The 20,697-nt window shown below is 27.5% G+C and overlaps 1 protein-coding gene across 1 annotated transcript; it reads right to left on the bottom strand.

The window, feature by feature from the left end:
• Positions 1-97: 97 nt before the first annotated feature.
• On the bottom strand, positions 98-16,018 carry LOC129313995 (putative receptor-like protein kinase At3g47110). Its single transcript, XM_054957376.1, has 2 exons — positions 15,658-16,018; positions 98-300 (listed from the first exon to the last, which is right to left on the bottom strand). Exons 1-2 carry the CDS (start codon positions 16,016-16,018, stop codon positions 98-100), a joined length of 564 nt encoding a protein of 187 aa, XP_054813351.1.
• Between the last annotated feature and the right edge of the window lie 4,679 nt (positions 16,019-20,697).

Here is a 20,697-nt window from a genome sequence, read left to right as displayed (position 1 = left end):
GTAAAACCCCTCTAAAATTATTTTCTGACAATTGTAAACTGGCCAGCTTAGAGGCATTTGACATTGTATTTGGGATTCTTCCAGAAATTACGTTGCCCTATAAATATAGCTCTTCTAGATTAGGAAGGCCACATCCAACATCTGATGGAAGGCTACCTGATAAAGAATTATTTTGAAGAGCCAACACTTGCAAAGTTGATATGTTAAGAATTTCCAAAGGAATAGATCCCCTGAATTTGTTATGGCCCAAGACAAGATGCTCAAGCTTATAAAGATTGCCAATTTCTACAGGTATTGAACCTGAAAGGAAAGTTATTGTTTTAGATTTAGGCAAAGTTAGTTTATGCTAATACTAAAATAAAGAAAAATAAAATAAAATATAAATATCTAATTAATAAGACAAATATATGATACTCACCTTTTAATGTTGGGTCAATAAGATGATCCAGCTGAATTTTAGGTTCGCTTCATAGGTTAACTCATTAACATGTCAGGTTTTTTTAATTGTTTTATAGTATCAATCCCAAAGCATATTTAAAATGCAATTAAAATATAGTTTTTTCCTTTTTTTTAGAGTGCACTAAAAAAAATATGGCTTTTTTAAAAATGTAATGAGCATCGACGTGTGAAAATATGGCATCTGGATCTTCTGTTAGTTTTTTTTTTTGTTGATGACACGTCTGCTACCTCAATATAGAGCAATGGTTTTGTTTTGTTTCATTTTATTGTTTTTTTTTTTTGCTGAAAGTGAAAAAAAAGGAAAAAGTTTTAAAATTTTGTTTATATATTGTTTCTTTTCCTGTTTTAACGAATACAGCATAAAACTCTACTTCTACATTGCATGTAATTCATTCAAACAAAAATTCTATTATAATATTTTTAACTTTGTTGATTTCATAAATTTTTAAAATATTTGAATGTTAATGGCATCTGTAAAAGTGAGGGCAACTTTATATAGGAATATAGACCTTATATTCAATTGTTGAAATTTTTTTATCCAATTGTTTTGTTTTATGAAGACAGTTTTTATTCAATTTATATACACTAAAATCTATTTGAAGGCAAATGATGATTGATGAGGCATTAAATTTTTAATGATATAATTTATTGAGATGAAATTAAAAGATAACGTTCTTTTCTAAATTTTGAAAATCCATGAGAGATACATTTGGGGGCATGCATCCTCACAAGTTACTATCACTACTATAAAAAATTTCAACTTCCATACATCATTTTTTTGGTTTAAAAAAAGTTTAGGTAAGTTAAATCTAAAGATTTCACCAAAATTGGCTTCCCTCCTCCAAGGTAAGCCCCCACCACACCTCCTCAAAAGAGGTGCATGATCTAGACAGTCCAGATATGTACTTTCTATTGTTTTTTTATATTTTTAAAATAAAAAATTTGTATAAATTGTAAAAAAAATTTAATAAATTTGTTCACCATTCTGCATAGTCTAGATTTAATATGAATGGTCCACATTTAACATCAAAATTTTTATAAATTGACTATCCAAATATATATGTTAAATAGCATAGTTTAGTATTAAACTTATTAAACTTTTTTTATAATTTTTATAAATTTTTAATATTAAATATAGACTTCCAAACTAGTAATTAGATTTATTAAAAAAATTATAATTTATACAAATTTTTAATTTTAAAAAATATAAAATAAAAATAAAAAGTGCATTAAATCTAGACCCTCTAGACATTCACCTCCTCAGAGGAAGTGAAAAGGGAAGCCAAGTCTAAATTTACTAGGGTTAGGGCATGCCTTCAGGCTCAAAAAAAAATATATCTACAAAGGTACTTACAGATTACCATCAACAAGGTTTACATTTAATATGAAGGGTATATATTTAATATTAAAAATTTATAAAAATTATAAAAATTTTAATATTAAACCTACACTATCTAGAATATATTTGGGTAGTCAATTTATAAAATTTTTGATGTTGGGTTAGTATTATAATCCAACTCAATTTTAGTTTCATTTCATAGATTAACATGGCAATTTTTTTCGCTTCCAAACATATATAAAGTCCAGTTAATTGTTTCAAACCTTGATACATAAGGAAGGTAAGCACATGGAATGGAGAGTATCATTGTTGATGAGGAGTGAAAGAAGAATGTGGTAGAAGTTAAAAGAATTGAGGATAAAATTATTTCCTTATGAATGATGGTTGGATGTGAAACTATCAATATTGTTAGTACTTATGCATTGTAGGTTGAGGCAAAAGCTAATCATAAGGATTTGTTTTGGGAGGATGCAGAGTGGTTGATTCAAAGTATACCACCAAGTAAAAAAAAATTGGAGGAGATTTTAATGGTCATGTCAATAGAGAAGCAAGTAACCATACAAGGGAACATAGGGGTTTTGGTTTTAGGGAGCAAACAACAAAGGAGAATCAATTTTTGACTTCTCTTTGGTGTATGATTTCAAGATTGTCAGTGCTTATTTCAATAAGAAGAGAGATGAGTATCTTATCACTTACATAAGTAGAGCATCTAGCTAGGTCACAGATTGATTTTTTCTTGTTAAGGAACATGGATAGAAAACTTTGTAACAATTGTAAGATGATCCCTAAGAATGGTGTAACAACACAACATAGGGTTCTTATCCTTGATGTGAGTTTAAAAGTATTAGATGATCCCTAAGAAATTTTCAAGAAGAATCTTTTGGACAAAGGAATTTAGGAGTCTGAGAAAAGTGCTAGCATCATGTGGGAAGATATAGCTAAGCTAAGAAAGGTTGCTAAAGAAGTTTTGAGAGAATTAAAAGGTTTTGGTCTAAGGGACAAGGAGTCTTGGAGGTGGAATGAGGACATACAGGAGAAAGTAACATAAAAAGGAGTGTTTTAAAGCTATACATTTAAGCAATAATGCTGAAAATTAGGAAAGATATCGTACGGCTAAGAAGAAAACTAAGAAATGTGTGAGTGAAGCAAATTCTAAAACATTTGAAGAGTTTTACAAGGGTCATGGAACAAAGGAAGGAGAATGAAAAATTTAAAAGATTGGTAAGAGTAGGGAAAGAAAATTAAGAGATTTGTAACAAGTAAGGTCCATAAAGGATGAAGAAGGAAGAGTTTTGGTTACATATGGTGATATTAAAGATAGATGAGAGACCTACTTTTATGAGCTTTTCAATGATGGAGGGAGCTTGTTTAATAATTTGGAGGATTTAGTAACTTATGAAGGAGAAAAAAAAATTGCCATTCTATCAACGGATATGCAATAGTAAGGTAAAAGAAACTCTTTAAAAAATGGCAAAAGATAGAGCCATCAAACTTGATTGTATTCCTATTGAAGTGTTGAAATGTTTAGAAGAAGAGGGGGCTATAGCTAAATAAGTCATTTGATGAGATCTTATAGTCTAAGAAAATTCCTAATGAATGAAGGAGAAACACCTTAGTTCTTATTTACAAAAGTGAACAGGGTATTTTGAATTGTCTGAACTATAGATGAATTAAGCTTATGAGTCATACAATGAAATTGTGAGAAAGTGTGATTGAACATTGTTTGAGGTTGGAGACTGGTATTTTTGAGAATCAATTTGGTTTCATTCTGAGAAAGGAGACTACAAAAACGATTTATCTATTAAGGAGATTACGGGAAAAGTGTTAAAGCAAAGGTTGAGGTCTACACGTGGTTTTTATTGATTTGAAAAAAAAAACTTATGATTTGGTACTAAGAGAAGTACTTTAGAAAGCCTTGGAAAAGAAAGCAATTTAGATTACCTATAATTGAGCTATACAAGATATGTATGAGAGGGTGGCAACTAGTATAAAAACATTGTAGGTGAGATAGAGGACTTTTTCATAAGGATTGGACTATGACAAGGATCATGTTTGAACCCTTATCTATTTGACTTGGTTCTAGACATTTTAATTGTGCATATTCAAGAGGAAATACCCAATTGCATGCTTTTGACAAAATGATATAGTTCTTATTGTGGAGTCAAGAGAAGAGTTAACTACAAACTTGAGTTATGGAGGAGGACCTTGGAATTGAAGGGTTTTCGACTGAGTAGGAGTAAGACTGAATATTTGCATTGCAATTTTGAAAAGAGATCAGCTAGTAGTAATTTAGAAAGGAGATTAGGAGATCATATCATACCTTGAGTGGAAAAATTAGATATTTGGGAGTAATTATTCAACATGATGGAGAAATTGATGGGGATGCTTCACATAAGATACAACTTGAATGATTTAAATGAAGAAAGTCTAAAGGGGTTATTTTTGATCGAAAGGTACCTAATAAACTTAAAGGAATATTTTATCAAACTTGTATAAGACTAGCCATGCTATATGGTAGTGAATGCTAGGCTTTGAAGGGATGATAAAAACATAAGGTGGAGTAGCATATATGAGAAATTAAGATGGATGTGCGAAAATACAAAAAAGATAAAATCCCAAATGAACATTTATGAGAGAAAGTGGACTTGGCAAATATTGAGGAGAACATGGTAGAAAATCGTTTATGATGATTTCGACATGTATAAAGAAGGCTATAGGAGGCACTAGTAAGGAGAGTGGAATGAAAAATCTTAAGTCCTTTTAAAAGGGGTAGAGGAAGACAAAAGAGAATAGTTATGAAAGTTATTGAACAGGACCTCTTAGTTAACAATATTCCTAAAAGCTTGGTCAATAATATAGCACAATAGTATCATGCAATTCATGTAGCCAATCCCACCTAATGAGATAAGGCTTGTTTCTGGATGCTTTTTAGTTTTGGTGATGTGGTATTTACTACCTCAATATTCAATGGTGGTTTTATTTTATCTTATCTTATTTTATTTTATTTTATGGAAGTTTTTCGATTGCATAATTTTGAAAAAGATATTTGAATTTTAATGGCATCTATAAAAGTGTGGGTAACTTTATAAAGGATTATAGACCATGTACATTCAATTGTTGAAAATTATAAGAATTTAAATTTTTTTATCCTATTGTTGTTTTGTTCTGTGAGATAGATTTTACACAATTTATATAGACTAAAATCAATTTGAAGGAAAATGATGGCACATTAAATTTCTATGGATATAATTTATTGAAATGAAATTAAAATAAACATTCATTTTTAAATTTTGAAAATCCATGAGATACATCAGGGGGCATGCATCCTCACAAGTTACTATCACTGATATAAAAGAAATTCAACTTCCACAATTTTTTTTTTCTTGTTAAAAATAGTTAAAGTGAGTTGATTTTCAAAGGCTCACCAGAGTCAAGACATGCCTTCAGGCTCATAGAGTCCTTATAGAGGTATTTACAGATTGCCCACTAGTAAGATTCTCACACTAACATTGGCAGTTAATCCCACAATCTCATAAGTTATAGGTCAAATCCTAACCAGGTGGACCAACCTTTATTGGTAGTTTCTACATATTATTAAAGACAATTGATGAAAGCTTATTCGCATCCAAGCTCATACTTCTTTAATTTTCGAACATTAACAAAATTTCACTATAAATAACTCCTTTTATATGATAAAGAAGAAAGCAAAAATATAGTTCTTTCGGATTATGCAAAGAAAACCATTTTGAGGAAGACAAAAAAATGATATTAACATATAGACTGTTGAGTTGTTGATTATTTTACTTTTTTTTTCTTTTTTTGAAAAAGCATGGCTGCAAAGTCTTTGCTTATATATTTTTATGGTTTTGACGATTGAAAGCTTATCAGAATTCACGTATATAATTTTCTAATGTTGACATTCCCTTATCCCTTTAGAAACATATCCTAAAATGTAATTACCAAAAAAAAAAAAAGACACCAAAGGAGTATGACACAATTGAAGAAGAGAAATAAAGAAAGAGAAATGCATTTTTGCTCATAGTAGAGCATATGAAAAGTAACCCGAACAGAGTAGATGGCATATCATAAATTTGATGAAAACATACCTTGGAAAGTATTCCGATCGAGCCTTAACCTTTGAAGCATAGTCAGTTCCCAATGCCTCTTGGTATGTGACCTGAAAGTCACGTATGACCTTAAAATATTAAACTATCATTTGTTTCTTATAAATAGGCTTAGAGAAAGTATCTGAATATGTCATTCATAGAAGTTGTCTCAAGCAATTCCATGAAAACTATTTGAACAATATGACAGTATAACATTATGATTTGTTGAGAGAACAATTAAGTTTTCAATGCTTCTTTGATGATGTGGCAAGACAAGTTAAAGAAATGTAACTAGGTATATAATTTTAATATATGTAAGATGATTAATTTTTTCATAATATCTCCTACAGTATCTCTTCCACTGTGACAACAAAAAATGGCTCATGTAGAATTGAGGAGATAATATTCTAGAGCAATCACCTATAATGTAATATCTTAATTTTTAGCATGTTAATCAAATATAGTATTTTTGTTTCACACAATGTATATATTTAACTTCGATAAATTGAATACTCCATAGGCCATATCACATTTATTATTTTCGTTTTCATTCTTGTTTATAATTTAAATGTTAAGGATATACTTGTGTATAATATTAAATATAATGGGGTAAATAAATGTTGAACAAGAATCTTAAGTAGCATATTTTGTCTGTATTTGCGATGAGAGAGCTTACTGTCTAAGAGCTCATAATTTTTAAAACTCAACTATGACTAATTTCTTTAAGATTATTTATTGGCGTTATGGTTCAAAAATCCTAGATGAAAGAAACAAGATATAAAAAAAGCATTGTAGTTGTTTCTAGTTATGCAAAGAAAACCATTTGAAAAATATGACGGTAATGTATTGTGAGTTATTGAAAGCAACTCATTATTGTTTTTAGAAAATTATTATGTGCGTTGATGTGTTACACCTGGATCATCTGTTAGTTTTAGTGATACATAGGTGTGCCATTTTTATTTGTAGTTGAGGTGATGCTAGCAGAAAGATTTTTTTTTTTAAAAAAAGGTAAAGTTTTGAAATTTGGCTATTATTTTTTTTTCTCTTCTAAGGAACGCATAAAACCTTTTACCTCTACATCCTATGTAATTCATTCAAACAAAAATTATACTCTAGTATTTTTTAATTTGTTGAATTGATCTGCAAATTTTTAACAATAACATTTTTATTTAAATAAAAATCTATGATTAACATTTTTAAAGTATTTTAGAAAGTCACATAATTAAGCTTTGGACTGTGAAACTAATCTTAGATTCCATGTAATACAAACATCAGCATCCAGCTAAATGAACATTGTAGTATTTAATTATATTGTGGGGGATTTAAATCTAATTCTTCCAAAAACAAATGCTTTATTACTCAGAGCAATTGCATAAAAAAGCATATAAAAAGTAATGTGTGCACGCGTAGAAATTAGCACATCATAATTTATTGGCACTAATTAAGTTATAACTATTGAAGCATAGTCAAATTTCCAGTGAATGCATCTTGGTATATGAAAGAAGATGAACACTTAAAGACAAACACTTTTGAATATATAGTTAATTAAAATTAAGTTTTTAAGAAGTTAAAGTATAGAAATTTGAATATAAAAAGTGTAGCATAGTCTTGTCTTTAGTATGTATATCCACTATGTATATAATTTCTTATTTCATGGAAAGTGCTAACAAAAAGTATGATGTTTGTGATTATTCACCAAAAAAAAAGTGAAAAGGAAAAATTAGTAATTCTTATAATTTGTTGATTACGATCTAAATTGTCAAAATATAATGCATGACACGTGAAAGAGGATCCGCTACCGTGCCATATTTTTTTTTTTTTGGGTGAAAAAACACTCTTAACATCACACGTTATATGCAGACAGAAAAAATAATATAACTAAATAGATTATATTTTTTTACATAACTTGAATACTAAAATAAATCTTTAAAATATTATACTTATTTTCTCAACACATAATTTTTTATTGTTTTGGGTTATATATATAAATATATTTAATCTTTCAATATATATTTTATTGCGCCTCGTGTGGCTTCAAAACTATTTAAGATCGAACGGTGTAGGTCCACAAGAGTTCCTCACAATTATCATGTTTTCTTCAAAATAATGTCGGTTGGAAATTATGGAGATGGATAGAAATTTTATAAAAATAAGAAAAAGAAAACATTTGTGCTTGTTTTGTATTGAACTTTACTAAAAGATACCAGAAAACATTACAGGATTAAAGAAAGTTTAGAAATATCAGTAAAATATATATAGAAATATGAAAGAATAGACAATTGTATAGAGACGGAGCAATATCTTTTATACTTTCAGGTTATATGAAAATCCCAACAAAACATATAAAAATTTAAAACAAATATAAAAATTATAAAAAAACTCAGATATCTCACATTTTATAAGTAGGATTTAAATACTGAAAGTAGAATATTCTATTGATTTGTAATTTAGCATCTAGTCATATTATGTTTTGCAAACTGCTTCTATGACATTTGTAAAGAGTGTGTACAAACTAGACAAATTCATTGCTGCAGTGGCCAGGGGGGATTTAAAATAACTGAAGCATAGTCAGGTTTCTAAGCTTTTGATATGGAACCAAAAATCTTATTAAAAGGTAAACTTAAAATAAAATCTGCCTTGTGATATCACCAATTTGTTTAGGAATGCATCTTGCAAAATAGCAACAAAACAAAAAGTACTAGCGCTGTTATTGCAATCATTAAAGTGCAATTAAAATTTATTGGCAAAGAAATCAAAGTTCAAGATTTAAAATAGTTGGCCGGTAACAAAAGGGAAAAAACAAATGCTTCTAATAGAGGTGCTTATAAATTTATTTAAAAATCTAAAAGATATTAACATCGAAGACCATTATTTTCATACTTGTAAGATTGCAAATTGTTTCAGCAATATCTCTTGCGATGTACATGACAATATAAAAAACACATCGTTAAGAGCGGTGATGCATTGTAAATCATGCAGATGCATGCAATTCACGCTATTGGCATCCTACATGGAAAGTGAGGGATGTTTTGGGTGGGAATGAACTAATTGAGGTTGTTGCACATGGTCACTTTCTGTTTTACTATATTATTCCAATTCCCTAAGCACTTTATCCATATTTTATATTACCATTGCAAATTTCCCCTGAATTTAAGTTTGTGGATTTGATTGAATCAAAATATAATCTTTTAATGTCATAATAAAAAAATATTATGCTCATATATACCTTTCAAGTCACTGAAATCATAATTATTCCTGAAGCAATACTAAAAACTGAGAAATCTTATTGACAAAGCTGCATTGCACTAGTATTCTTATATTTTTTCCCAAAAAAAAAAAAGTTTTTCCAAACATGTAAAATCTTTCTTGAGTCATGTTCTGAACAACATCAGTTAATCGAATCATTTATAGTGAAAGCATTATATTAGTAAGTTTGAAATTGCTATGATAAGCCTTTTAATGAATAAAAAAGTATTTTAGAATCTTTATTTTCATCAGAATTAGAAATTAAATTAAAGTCTATATTTTGAAAATTACGGAGCGATTTCAGGAATATTAATGAAATTAAAGATTAATGAATATATTTTGCTCTAAAAATGAATCATAAATAATATGAAAATTTCTAAAAATATATATCAAAACTCACAAAACAATTGGAATAAAATCTTACATATATAAATAAGGGGAAATTAATTATTTAGTCCCTATAGATTCATAGAGTTTGTAACTCAATCTCTATACTTTAATTCAATGCAACTTGGTCCATATACTTATTTTATCAATATATATTCTAAACAATTTTTAATATTTTTAATTACTGTAAGTGCCACGTTGGACAACTTACATGGGACACAATTATTTTCCAACAAAATCAACGTTGAATAACAAATTGTAAATAACTTATCTTAAGGCACACTAACACCTATAAAATTGTTTGCAATGATTAGGATAAAGCATGAATTTATTTGATATAATCAAAGATATACCCATCAAAGAGTTGTATGATAAAGACATACACTCAAGTGAAGATAAGCCAAAAATAGCTGAAGGTATTTTCCTTGAGAGGTGAAGAAAATAATTGAGTATGAAAGGGAAAAAAATAAGAGTAGCCAGTGAAAAGGTGAAGGCAAAAGTTAAGTATTAAAGGAAATAAAGAATACGAATGAAAAGTTATTAACTGAAAAGTGGTTAACATAAGACACGTCCTTACGTCATCATGACTTAAAACAACAATAATTAATGGGTTACTTTTAGATAATCATTTATATGTAAAAGAAAAATTTCACCCACATAATATGCATACTTTGAACTTAAGTATTAGCAGCGTACAAGTGCCAAGTACATGTTTAGTCTCTAAAATGTCGGCTTGTACAAGTATTTGTAGCACATAAGTGCCAAGTATATGACAATTACTAAAAATGTCATATATTTCCACCATTAAAAAATATAAGGCATTTTTGTTAAGGTATTTTTAGTTTTTCAATGTGTAATTAATGAGTTTTTTCAAAAATACCCTTAATAAACTACTCAACTGAAACCTTTAAGTGAGACTCCCTAATTAAATAAGAACAAGTATGAAAAGATAACATTAGCTTAAAGATAAGTAACTAACTTATTGAGACTGTAACTTGGTTAAAAATATCAACTGGGATTCAATAAAGTAAGATATTTGGAGAGTTAAAATCAAGTCCCAAATAAGAACACAATTAATAATCAAAACCCTAATGACAAAACAAATTGAGTAAAATATCGAGATAGTAACTGTTTGAATAGTTTTACGTGGTTTTAACGTAACTATATAGGGAACTCTATGAAACATGTGACGTGAAAATACTTTCGAGCTAGCTAAAAGAGAATTGCAAAGAATATTCGATTATTTTATCTTACTCAAATTAAAACATATATTATCAGCAATATATCATTGAAAAATGACAGTAGTCAAAGAATTATCAAACATTAATTTTCTTAAGGGAAGCTAATTTGAATAAGGAAGTATACTTTTGGAAAATTGTTTTCATGCAATGCATAAAATGTGCTAACTTTGATAATTCGATTACATGTGCCGTATAGGAAGACATGGAGTTAGAAATGCAAATCTTTACATAATCAATAACAATATTGTATGCTCACCTTTGTTTTTAAGCCCAAAAAGAAAAAAACAAAGGTAAACATGGTAATATATTTATAAACAATATATCATGCAGATGCAATTGAAGCACGCACCACTTGACCCATAATAGCACACAAAATTGTTGAGAAGTTATGCATTATGATTAGTTGAAGGTATACCTTCTAAGTTATTGTTATCGAGATCTAATTCTTGAAGCATAGTCAAGTTTCCAATACTTCTTGGTGTTTAGCCAGACAATTTGTTGACAGCTAGGTTTATAATTTTTATGTTTGTGAGTGTGCCAATTGTTTTGGGAATATTGCCTGCGATATGGTAATGAGAAAGCCACATTATCATGAGTGCTCACATATAAAATGATTATGGTAAAAAAGAAACATAAGTAACAAAAATAATTTAATTATGAATGGATTGTTTGTTTTAAAGTTACTGTGATCAAGATATAATAATAACTCTTGAATTTGTATTTAAAAGAAAATGGAAAAACAATAAAGCTTTTAAGGCAAACTAAAATCATGAATTCATAATCTAATAACTAGCTAGTACAGTTATTAGGATTGTTCCAATCATTCATCTCAGGAAATGCAATGCAAGACCATGCAAGGATCTGGTGTTGCACTAGAGGGTCACTAGGAAACTGGAACCTGTTTTTCATGGAGTTGAATATCAAGTTTATTCTTATCGATGAATTGTCTTAATATAGTGCCCACAAGTTACTCGTTCGAGTTTGGAAGTAGAAACCATGTTAATTGAAAATAAATATATAGTAATTTGGAGGATGAATATCATTACTTGTCAATTACGTACTTAGATTGTTGATGATGCTAAAATCGATATAAAGGGTTGATTATTTTTGTATTGGGGTAGGGTGGAAACTTGTTTCGGTTCAAAGTTTCCTAATATAAATACACCAAAATATATTATTTAATTACGTGATTTAATTCCTATATTTGATACGACAAGATTATATATAATTTTTCTATATAACTTGAAAAATTCAATATCATTATTGATATTAATATTATCATCATCAATGTCAAAATCATCCGCATCAAATATTAATATAAAATTAAGAGTAAATTATACAATTCACAAATTATTAATAACAATTTTTTTACTCTAAATATCACAAACTCATCTAGTTAGATGTAAGTTTCATGCACATATATATGATAATATGAAGGTAGGAGATTTTTTTTTTTAAAATTTCAAAATACACAGCACGGTGTTTATTGATAGTAGATTATAGATCATGTCATCTTCTGGTTGAGTCTTTGATTGAAAACGTTTCTGATCTATGTTTATTACGTCGTTTGTTTAAAAGTATATGTTATACTAATAATTTGTTATCTTTCTGATTTTTTGAATCATGTATATAAGTATTATTTTAATCATTAAATTGTTTTTATTTTTTTCATAACTCATGTCAAATCAAGCATGCAAATGAAAATCATTTGAAATGACAAGAGTGGTGATGCATTATAGATCGTGCAGATGCAATTCAAGTGATAGGCATTCTGCATGGAAAGTGAGGGATTTTTTGGGTGGTAACGAATTAATTAAGGTTGTTGCATATGATCACTTTCTGTTTTACTCTATCATTCCGATTCCCTTTGCACTTTATCCATATTTTATATTAACGTTGCAATTTTCACCTCAATTTAAGTTTGTGGATTTGATTCAATCAAAATATAACCTTTTAATGTCATGATTAAAAAACTATGCTCCTATATACCTTTCAGGGTACTAAAATTGTAATTATGTTTGAAGCAATAAAAACAGTAGAAATGAATTTAAACTAAAAAATAAGAGAAATTTTGTTGACACAGCTTCACTGCAATAGTATTCTTATATTTTGCCCCCAAAAAATGGTTTTTCCAAACATGTAAAAACCTTCTAGACATGTTCTAAATAGCATCGATTAATTGAATGATATATAGTCAAAGCATTATACTAGTAACTAGGAAGTTTGAAATTGCCATGATGCACCTTTTAATTAATAAAAAAGTATTTCAGAACCTTTGGGGAACGACATTCAACACAGTTAAAAATTAAATTATAGTCTATGTTTTCCAATTATGGGGTGGCTTCAGTAATATCAGTAAAATTAAAGATTAATGAATATAATTTTCTCTAAAAATGAATCATAAATAATATGAAAAGTTTCTAACAACATATAATATCATAAATCACAAAACATTTTGAATAAAACCTTACTTATATAAACAAGGGAAGATTAATTATTTTGTTTCTATCACAAACTCAATCTCTATACTTAAATTAATCACAACTTGGTTCTTATACTCTTCTCAATCTCTATTCTAAACAATTTTTGATATTGTTAATTACTGTAACTGCAATGTAGGATGAGTTATAAGGGACTAATTTATTTTCTAAAGAATAAGGATGGATGGAAATAATGGGACAGAGTATAAGAACTAAATCACGACGAGCTTAAACCAAAAAAATTACAATGAGTTAAATTAAACTATAGAAATCAAATAGTTAATTTTTCCTATAAAAATATAGAATTACTAAGAATAATTATTACATAAAATCGGGTGAAAATAATGTATTATATAAAAAATATAAATAAATTATTTACATCATTGAATTTGTATAATTACGAATCTTTCATAATTAAAATATGAATTATTTTTGTATTCTTTACAAAGTTCTTTATTGAAGTACTGTTATAAAGTTGATATGTTTTTCATATTTCCATATTTTTATATATTTTTATTCTTTTACGTTTTATATTATTATACTATCGTCAATTACCTAATACCATTTCTTGCAAATCATAAAATTACTTTTAAAAATATCAATGATAAAATTTAAAAAATGAAAATTGAAATGCGATAGTTTTTGTGTGTATTTACAAAATCCCCCACCCGCCTTTGATTAATTCTAAACTTCAACCCTAGTTTAAATGAAGATAACCTGAAAATAAAGTTATCTTTTGACTTTTCATGACTTATTTCGATAGATTGATTACACTTGTAGGGTGATACAAATTCTGAGATTAGTCAGAATTATAACAACTATAGAGAGATAGATCGTAAATAATTTAACTCATGGCACAAGTAAAAAAAAAAATAAAAAACAACCTTGAAAGCCCTTAACAAATGTTTAATTAATTTATATACATCATATGTTTTATATAGGTAAAGCCCATTACATATCATACTGCCACACTAATCAATCTATACAGCATCATTTCAATTGAAAATAACTACAGACTTATTTTTATACATATAAAGAATTATTGAAACAAGAAATTTCACGTACACATAAACTTATAAAAAATAATGTGAAAAATGAAAAATAATATACATCTTGTTCATAAACTTATATTTAATGTGGTATTAAAAATTAAATTTGGTTAAATTATTGGGATTGAAGTTCTATATATTTTTTATTTTGTTGATTCTCGTTTACAATTTAAAGGGAACAATGAGATAGAGACTTCATAGTTTAGTATTGATGTTAATATTGTCACTCAATAAGAAAATTTCAACTCTAGTATATTAATAAACTGTCTGTGACCAGAATGGAATTGTTATTCATGGATTAGAGAACAAACTTTGGTGGCAAATCCGTTTTTCTTCGCTCCAAGTAGAGCTTTCTCTATTCCAAACGAACAAAATGCTTCACACAAGACGTCGTAATTAACATCACTAAAAATAACTAAAGACTTATTTTTAAAAATTTCGCACAAACAAATTTATAAACGAAAGGAAAAATGGGAAGAGAAACTGCTTTGTTTTCATAGTAATAATGGTAAAACAATTTAAAAAAGAATAAAATATAGAAGCTAGAAAATTGAAGAAAAATTACCTTGTAAATTATTATTATCAAGACCTAAATTTTGAAGCATAGCCAACTTTCCAATGCCTTGTGGTATAATGAATTCTTATTATTAATATTACTAACACATTAAAGTCCACAAGTCTTGATTTGATTAGCAAAAGTATATTAACTAAAAAAATTTAGAGTTACTAACGATAATTATAACACAAAATCGGGTGAACATAATGTATAACATATATAATGCTATATAAAAATATGATTAAATTATTAACTTCATTGAAATTAAATCATTATTATTCCTAAATCATTAAAAAGTGAATTTTTTGTATTCTTTACAAGTTTTTGTTGAAGTACTTTTCTAAAGTTAATATGTTTGTTTATATGTTTTATCTTTATATATTTGTATTTTTTATGTTTTATAGTAATATAAATCATCTATTGTCTAATAAAACTTCTTGCCGACCTTTGAGTTTGACTCCAGCCTTGGTTCAAATGAAAATAGCCTGAAAATATAATTATCTTTTGAAAATATTTGTTTCATGCCATCTGTAAAATTCTTACATGTGAACAGTTTTCAGTTCAGTAGATTAATTACACTTACAGGGCAATACAAATATTAAGATTAGTCAAAATTATAATGTGATTGTCGTGGGATAGACAGTAAATAGTTTAATTAAAGGCATAAGAAAACCCAACCTTGAAAGCCTTTTAATGAATGTCTAATTAATTTATACCCATCAAATAGTTTGGTGAAAGATATATCATATATATATATATATATAATAGTTATATTACAGATATTCTAGACATACCTGATAAAGAGTTGTAAGATAAAATGATCCTCTCAAGTGACCATAAATTAGAAATGGCTGGAGGTATTTTCCCTGAAAGGTTGTTCCTTGAAATGCGTAAAATCTTCAAACTCTCAAGTCTTCCAATCTCAAATGGAATGGAACCTTTTATAAAATTGGATCTACATTCCAAGCTCTCCAACTTTGACAAATTGGATATACTTGGAGGAATAACACCCTCAAAAGCATTATTGTGGAGAATCAAGTGTTGAAGTGAAGACAAGCTTCCAATCCAAGTTGGGATTACTCCATTGAATGCATTATAGCTCAAGTTGAGAATTTCCAACTTGTGTAGCTGGAACAACTCTTGGTAACTCACCATAAAAGTTGTTGCTATGAATGACGAGTTTAATGAGGAAAAATAAATTTCCAATTTGTACGGTTAAGGTCCCCTTAAGATCCATTTTACTAAGATCTAGGATCTTCACTCTCTCATAATTAGAATCACATGTAACCCCTACACAATTGCAGATAGAAGAAGAGTTGAACCAATCATTCAAGTGATTATAAGGGTCTCTCACAGAAAATCTAAAGGCACGAAGTGCCAATTCATCAGTGCTGAAATTGGTATGACAACAAGTGGGGCGAACCATGAGACAAAGCAATAAGAACATGGAGAAGGAGAAATGGAAACGAAGGTTTGCCATGGTGTATGGGATTCTTAGGTTGAAGAAGAAAAAGGAGAAGGCCTTACTATAAATATGCAACAACGTTGATAAGGACAACCTTTTTCTTTTTTAAATAAATATAAGGACAACTTTTTAATGCCTTGCAATTAAATATAATTTTTTTTTTTACGTAGAGCACAATTGAAAAAGACAATTCAATTTAACTTTTCAGATTACAATTTTTTTAAATCGCTCCCTTTATTGTTAATGTATGAGAATTGTCATGAAATGGTACGATAGAATTTTCAAGGGACAATTCACGAATACGATACAAAATTCTCAAAAAAATTGTGAAATATAGAATTGTGCCGTTTTCTCTACGCAACTTTAATGTTCAAAATGAATTGACAGAAATAAAAAAAAATTATTGAATTATTGTGCAGCTGGTCCAGAGAACAAACTTGTATTGTTGGGCCACCAGTCCAAAGATAGAACCTTTTTTTTTTGTGAAAAATAAAAGATAGAACCTTTAGTTTGGTGTCAATGAAATGACTTGATTTACTAAACGGGCACATACTTTCTAGTTATGAAATTATATTTAATGACAAATGATTTTGAGTCTAACAAGAACACAGCTTAGATTTTAATATCCGACCTCAGTGATAAGCCGAAAATAATTAATTAATGGGACCAAAATTTATAATTAAGATAAATATTAATATTAATACTTGATTAATTTTGGATATTTATTAAATTATATTAAATATAAAATTTATTAAAATAAAATACGAATAAAGAACAATGCATAAAACATTGAAGTTATATCTACTAGTACCTTACTTTTCATTTTAATTAATAAAAATTACTTTACCTCTTTTATATAGTATAGAAATATTCTGTGATATAATTTTCAATTTAATTTTTTAAAATCACTTGTTTAAAATTATTGCTTCCTTCTTTCTAAAACTCTTGTTATGTAAGGTTATAGACATAAATAAGATTTTGCTGAAATAAATTTTTAGGTTATAACACATAAAACTCTTGTAGAAAAATAACTTTATTTTACTCCATTTAAAAAAGATCATATTTTAAATGTTTGAATTTGGCTAAAATAATTTAGCAAATATTCAATCACATTTATAATTAATGTAGACTAGCAGAGAAAGAAAACTTTATTTATTTTGATGATAAAACATATGGATTTTTCTTTTAAGAAACCCTATTTAAACATTGGTGTGTGTTAATCTATTATTAAAACATGTATACTTGATAGAATTGAAAATAAAAATTTCTTAGATGCTCCTCTGGCTATGAAAAAATTAAAAATTTTATTAAATCTTTGAATAAAGCTAATGAATTTAAATTTTTTTATAAAACATGTTGAAAGTAGTTTATAAATACACATACTGAGTGGAATCTACTTTATACATTAGTTGGCCAAATACAAAATCTCCAGTATTATGCCTTCTTTTTTTTCAAGATAAGTACTGCTTACTTTATTTCTCATTCTACAGTTTTTCACTTTTTGTAAAAAAAGGCAGAAAGAAAGGAATTAGAAATGAAGAGAAAGAGAACTCAAAGAATAAAATGAATAAGAAATTAAAAAAGTATTTTTAAGTAAGACTGGAATTATTGTGCCCTATTCTCTACTATAAAGACGTTCACATTGACTTGAGTTCAATCGTGAGTCTAGAAAAATAAGATGAAATTCCTTTTATAGGACTACATCAATGTGTCAAGAAATTTTGAGGAAATTTCCTCAATTATAGATTCTTGATATTTTTCATTATAAAAACATAAAATACACCAACCTTCCCTTCTATTTTATCTTAATTACAAACGTTTCACTTTTTTACTGTTAAATCCTATACAAATCTCCTATAGAATCAATAATGACAAAACACAAACATCGCTTCAACTTTTAGGAGTTTATTTTCATTCTTCCAATCTTTACTTAACCATTAAGTTATATGTGTTGAACCAAAATGCCCTTCATAAGATGATTCTTTTACGGATCCTATCTGTCTTCGATATAGTCTATCACTACATAGACAAAAAGTGGCTGGAGTAACTTTATGCATGTGATCTTCTTCTGCCATTTCATATGATAAATTTTATATTTCTTTTTCTTTTTATATATGAGGAGACATGACTATATATCACCCTATAGTTTTCTATATACAAAGTTGAACTTATTTGATGTAAATATTTCTTTTTATGCAAGAAAGAAAAACCTATTCATTTTCAAGCAAGTCTTCACATGTTTGGTGTATAATCTATTAAATTTAACTATTAATTCTTAAGGGATGTAATATGTAAAGTTGAGGTCTGTAATTGTATTAAACACTGTTACTGGGTGTGTAACTGTCATTTTCCCAAAAAGAGAAAATGACAGTTACATGAAATTGATGTGCGGTGGAAATCATGCCAAAGAATAACATACGTGGAGCAGTCTCATCCATTGGTTTTAACCCTACGCATGTCCGACACGAGTGACCAACACCCAAAAAATTCCAAAAAAATTATTTTCTGAAAGCCAATAGAAAAATGAGATTATGAATTTTTTTGTCATATCAATGAGCTGTAAAATGTGTAGACAATTTCTTCAATTACATATCCTCAATAGATATTGCTGTCAAATGAAAAAAGAGTCGGACCAATTAATCAAGTTATTGTAAGGGTCCTTAACAGAAAATTAAACTTCAAAGCAAGCAGTGTCCACTTTTCATTTGTAGTAATTGGGTGACTTAAAATGAAACAAACAAATTATGAGGAAGTGGAAATGAAAACAAATATTTTCCATGTTCGATAGGTTTAAGGCTTTTTAGAGGATATTAATGGAATTAAAAATTTTATTTTATTTTACATTATATATATATATGAACACCAAATTGTGATATAACTAAGAATAATTCCATAAAACATAGCCCAAAAATATTACCAGGGTAAAAAAAATGACTTTAAAAAATTTATTTAATTTGTAAATATTAAATAAAAATATTCAAGTATCTTAAAAATATAATTAAAAATAGCATTTAGGCTCGTTAGGCAATATAATTTATTCATTGATCATCAGGGACGTAGATAATCTTCTCTCTATGCTTTCCACTGATTAGATGAAATGGCCACCACTCACCACGAAAATCATAACGAAGGACCTAGAAAAAAATATTTATTGGACTAGATATTAAAAATGGTTATTATTTAAAAGGATCAAATATCAAAATATATTTTTAAAATATTATATTGCCCCTAATTATATCTCCTATATTTTTTCTAACCATATCACAGTTACTAAATAACACATTATTTGAGATAAAGATATTTTTTTTTATATGACAAGAAGGTGAAAAACAACAAACTCAAACAAAGTTAAATTCATGCCTAGAAACTGCAGAAAGTTAATAATCTCCTTTCTCTTAAAAATTTACGAGTCCAGAGATTTAGACATTGTGTTCTTGGCAAAATTGAATAATTCTTTAAAAGTAAAGATTTTTTTTAAATTATATTGATTTAACTTTTAAAAGTAAATAATTTAAAAAAACTATATTGATTCAATTATTGAAAAGTAAATATTTTTTATATTATATGGTTTTAATTAAATTTAATACTACTTCGACCCCTCAAAGTTTTTATGGTCAAATCATTAACCCCTTACCTTTTGTTTGGATAGGAAGAGAAACTTGGAGGAAAGAAAATGAGAGAGAGAAAAAATGGAAAGGAGAGAAAACTCAAAAAAAAAAAAATGTTGTCACTTCATGTATTTGGATAAATAGGAGAAAATAGAAAGAACAAATAAACAAATATCAAAACGACTAAAATAACCTGATATCAATATATCATGTTTCATATAATTATTTTCACAAAAATAAATTGAAGACAAAACCTTATTAAAATTAGAATAATCAAAATAATTAATTTAAAATTAAATTATTTGGTCCAACAACCAAACAGAGACTTGTACAATGTTTGTTCGGTAAGTAAAAAAAAAAATCTAGCTAAAAAGGAAAAAGGAAATGCATTTATTTCATTTTCTTTCTAGGTATATTTCTCATTTTCATTCTAGAATATATTTTTTTATTTTTTTATGTGCCAAGCATGCAATTAAAATACCAAAGCTCTTGCATGAATAATTAAGGGGCAAAAATGCATATTAATCATCGTTTCAACTAAAAACATAAACAATACAAATATAAAAAATTAACAAACAGAAATAAATGAATGAGTTTACTAAAAGTCTTAAATTTTTCTATAAAAATATTCATGGAAATTATAAAAATCAAATAAATTTATGTAAAAGTTACAATAAAAAACAGAAAATAATAATACTTAAGAATATTAAAAATTAAAATATAAAAATATGGTTTTAGTTCTCAAACTCTCAATTCTCTCC

This window comes from Prosopis cineraria, unplaced genomic scaffold (genome assembly GCF_029017545.1).
Source record: "Prosopis cineraria cultivar Desert tree isolate PC_DT_omini unplaced genomic scaffold, ASM2901754v1 PC6, whole genome shotgun sequence".
NCBI lineage: Eukaryota > Viridiplantae > Streptophyta > Magnoliopsida > Fabales > Fabaceae > Prosopis > Prosopis cineraria.
Note: the sequence above shows the minus strand (reverse complement) of the source record. Positions and strands in the feature narration are given on the sequence as shown.

Bases quoted from the DNA above. Each gene is read 5' to 3' on its own strand.
- LOC129313995 (XM_054957376.1), bottom strand. From the start codon at position 16,018: ATGGTGAGTTACCAAGAGTTGTTCCAGCTACACAAGTTGGAAATTCTC. The intron at 301-15,657 runs GTATGTCTAGAA...CTTTCCTTTCAG, and splicing joins ATCTTACAACTCTTTATCAG to GTTCAATACCTGTAGAAATT.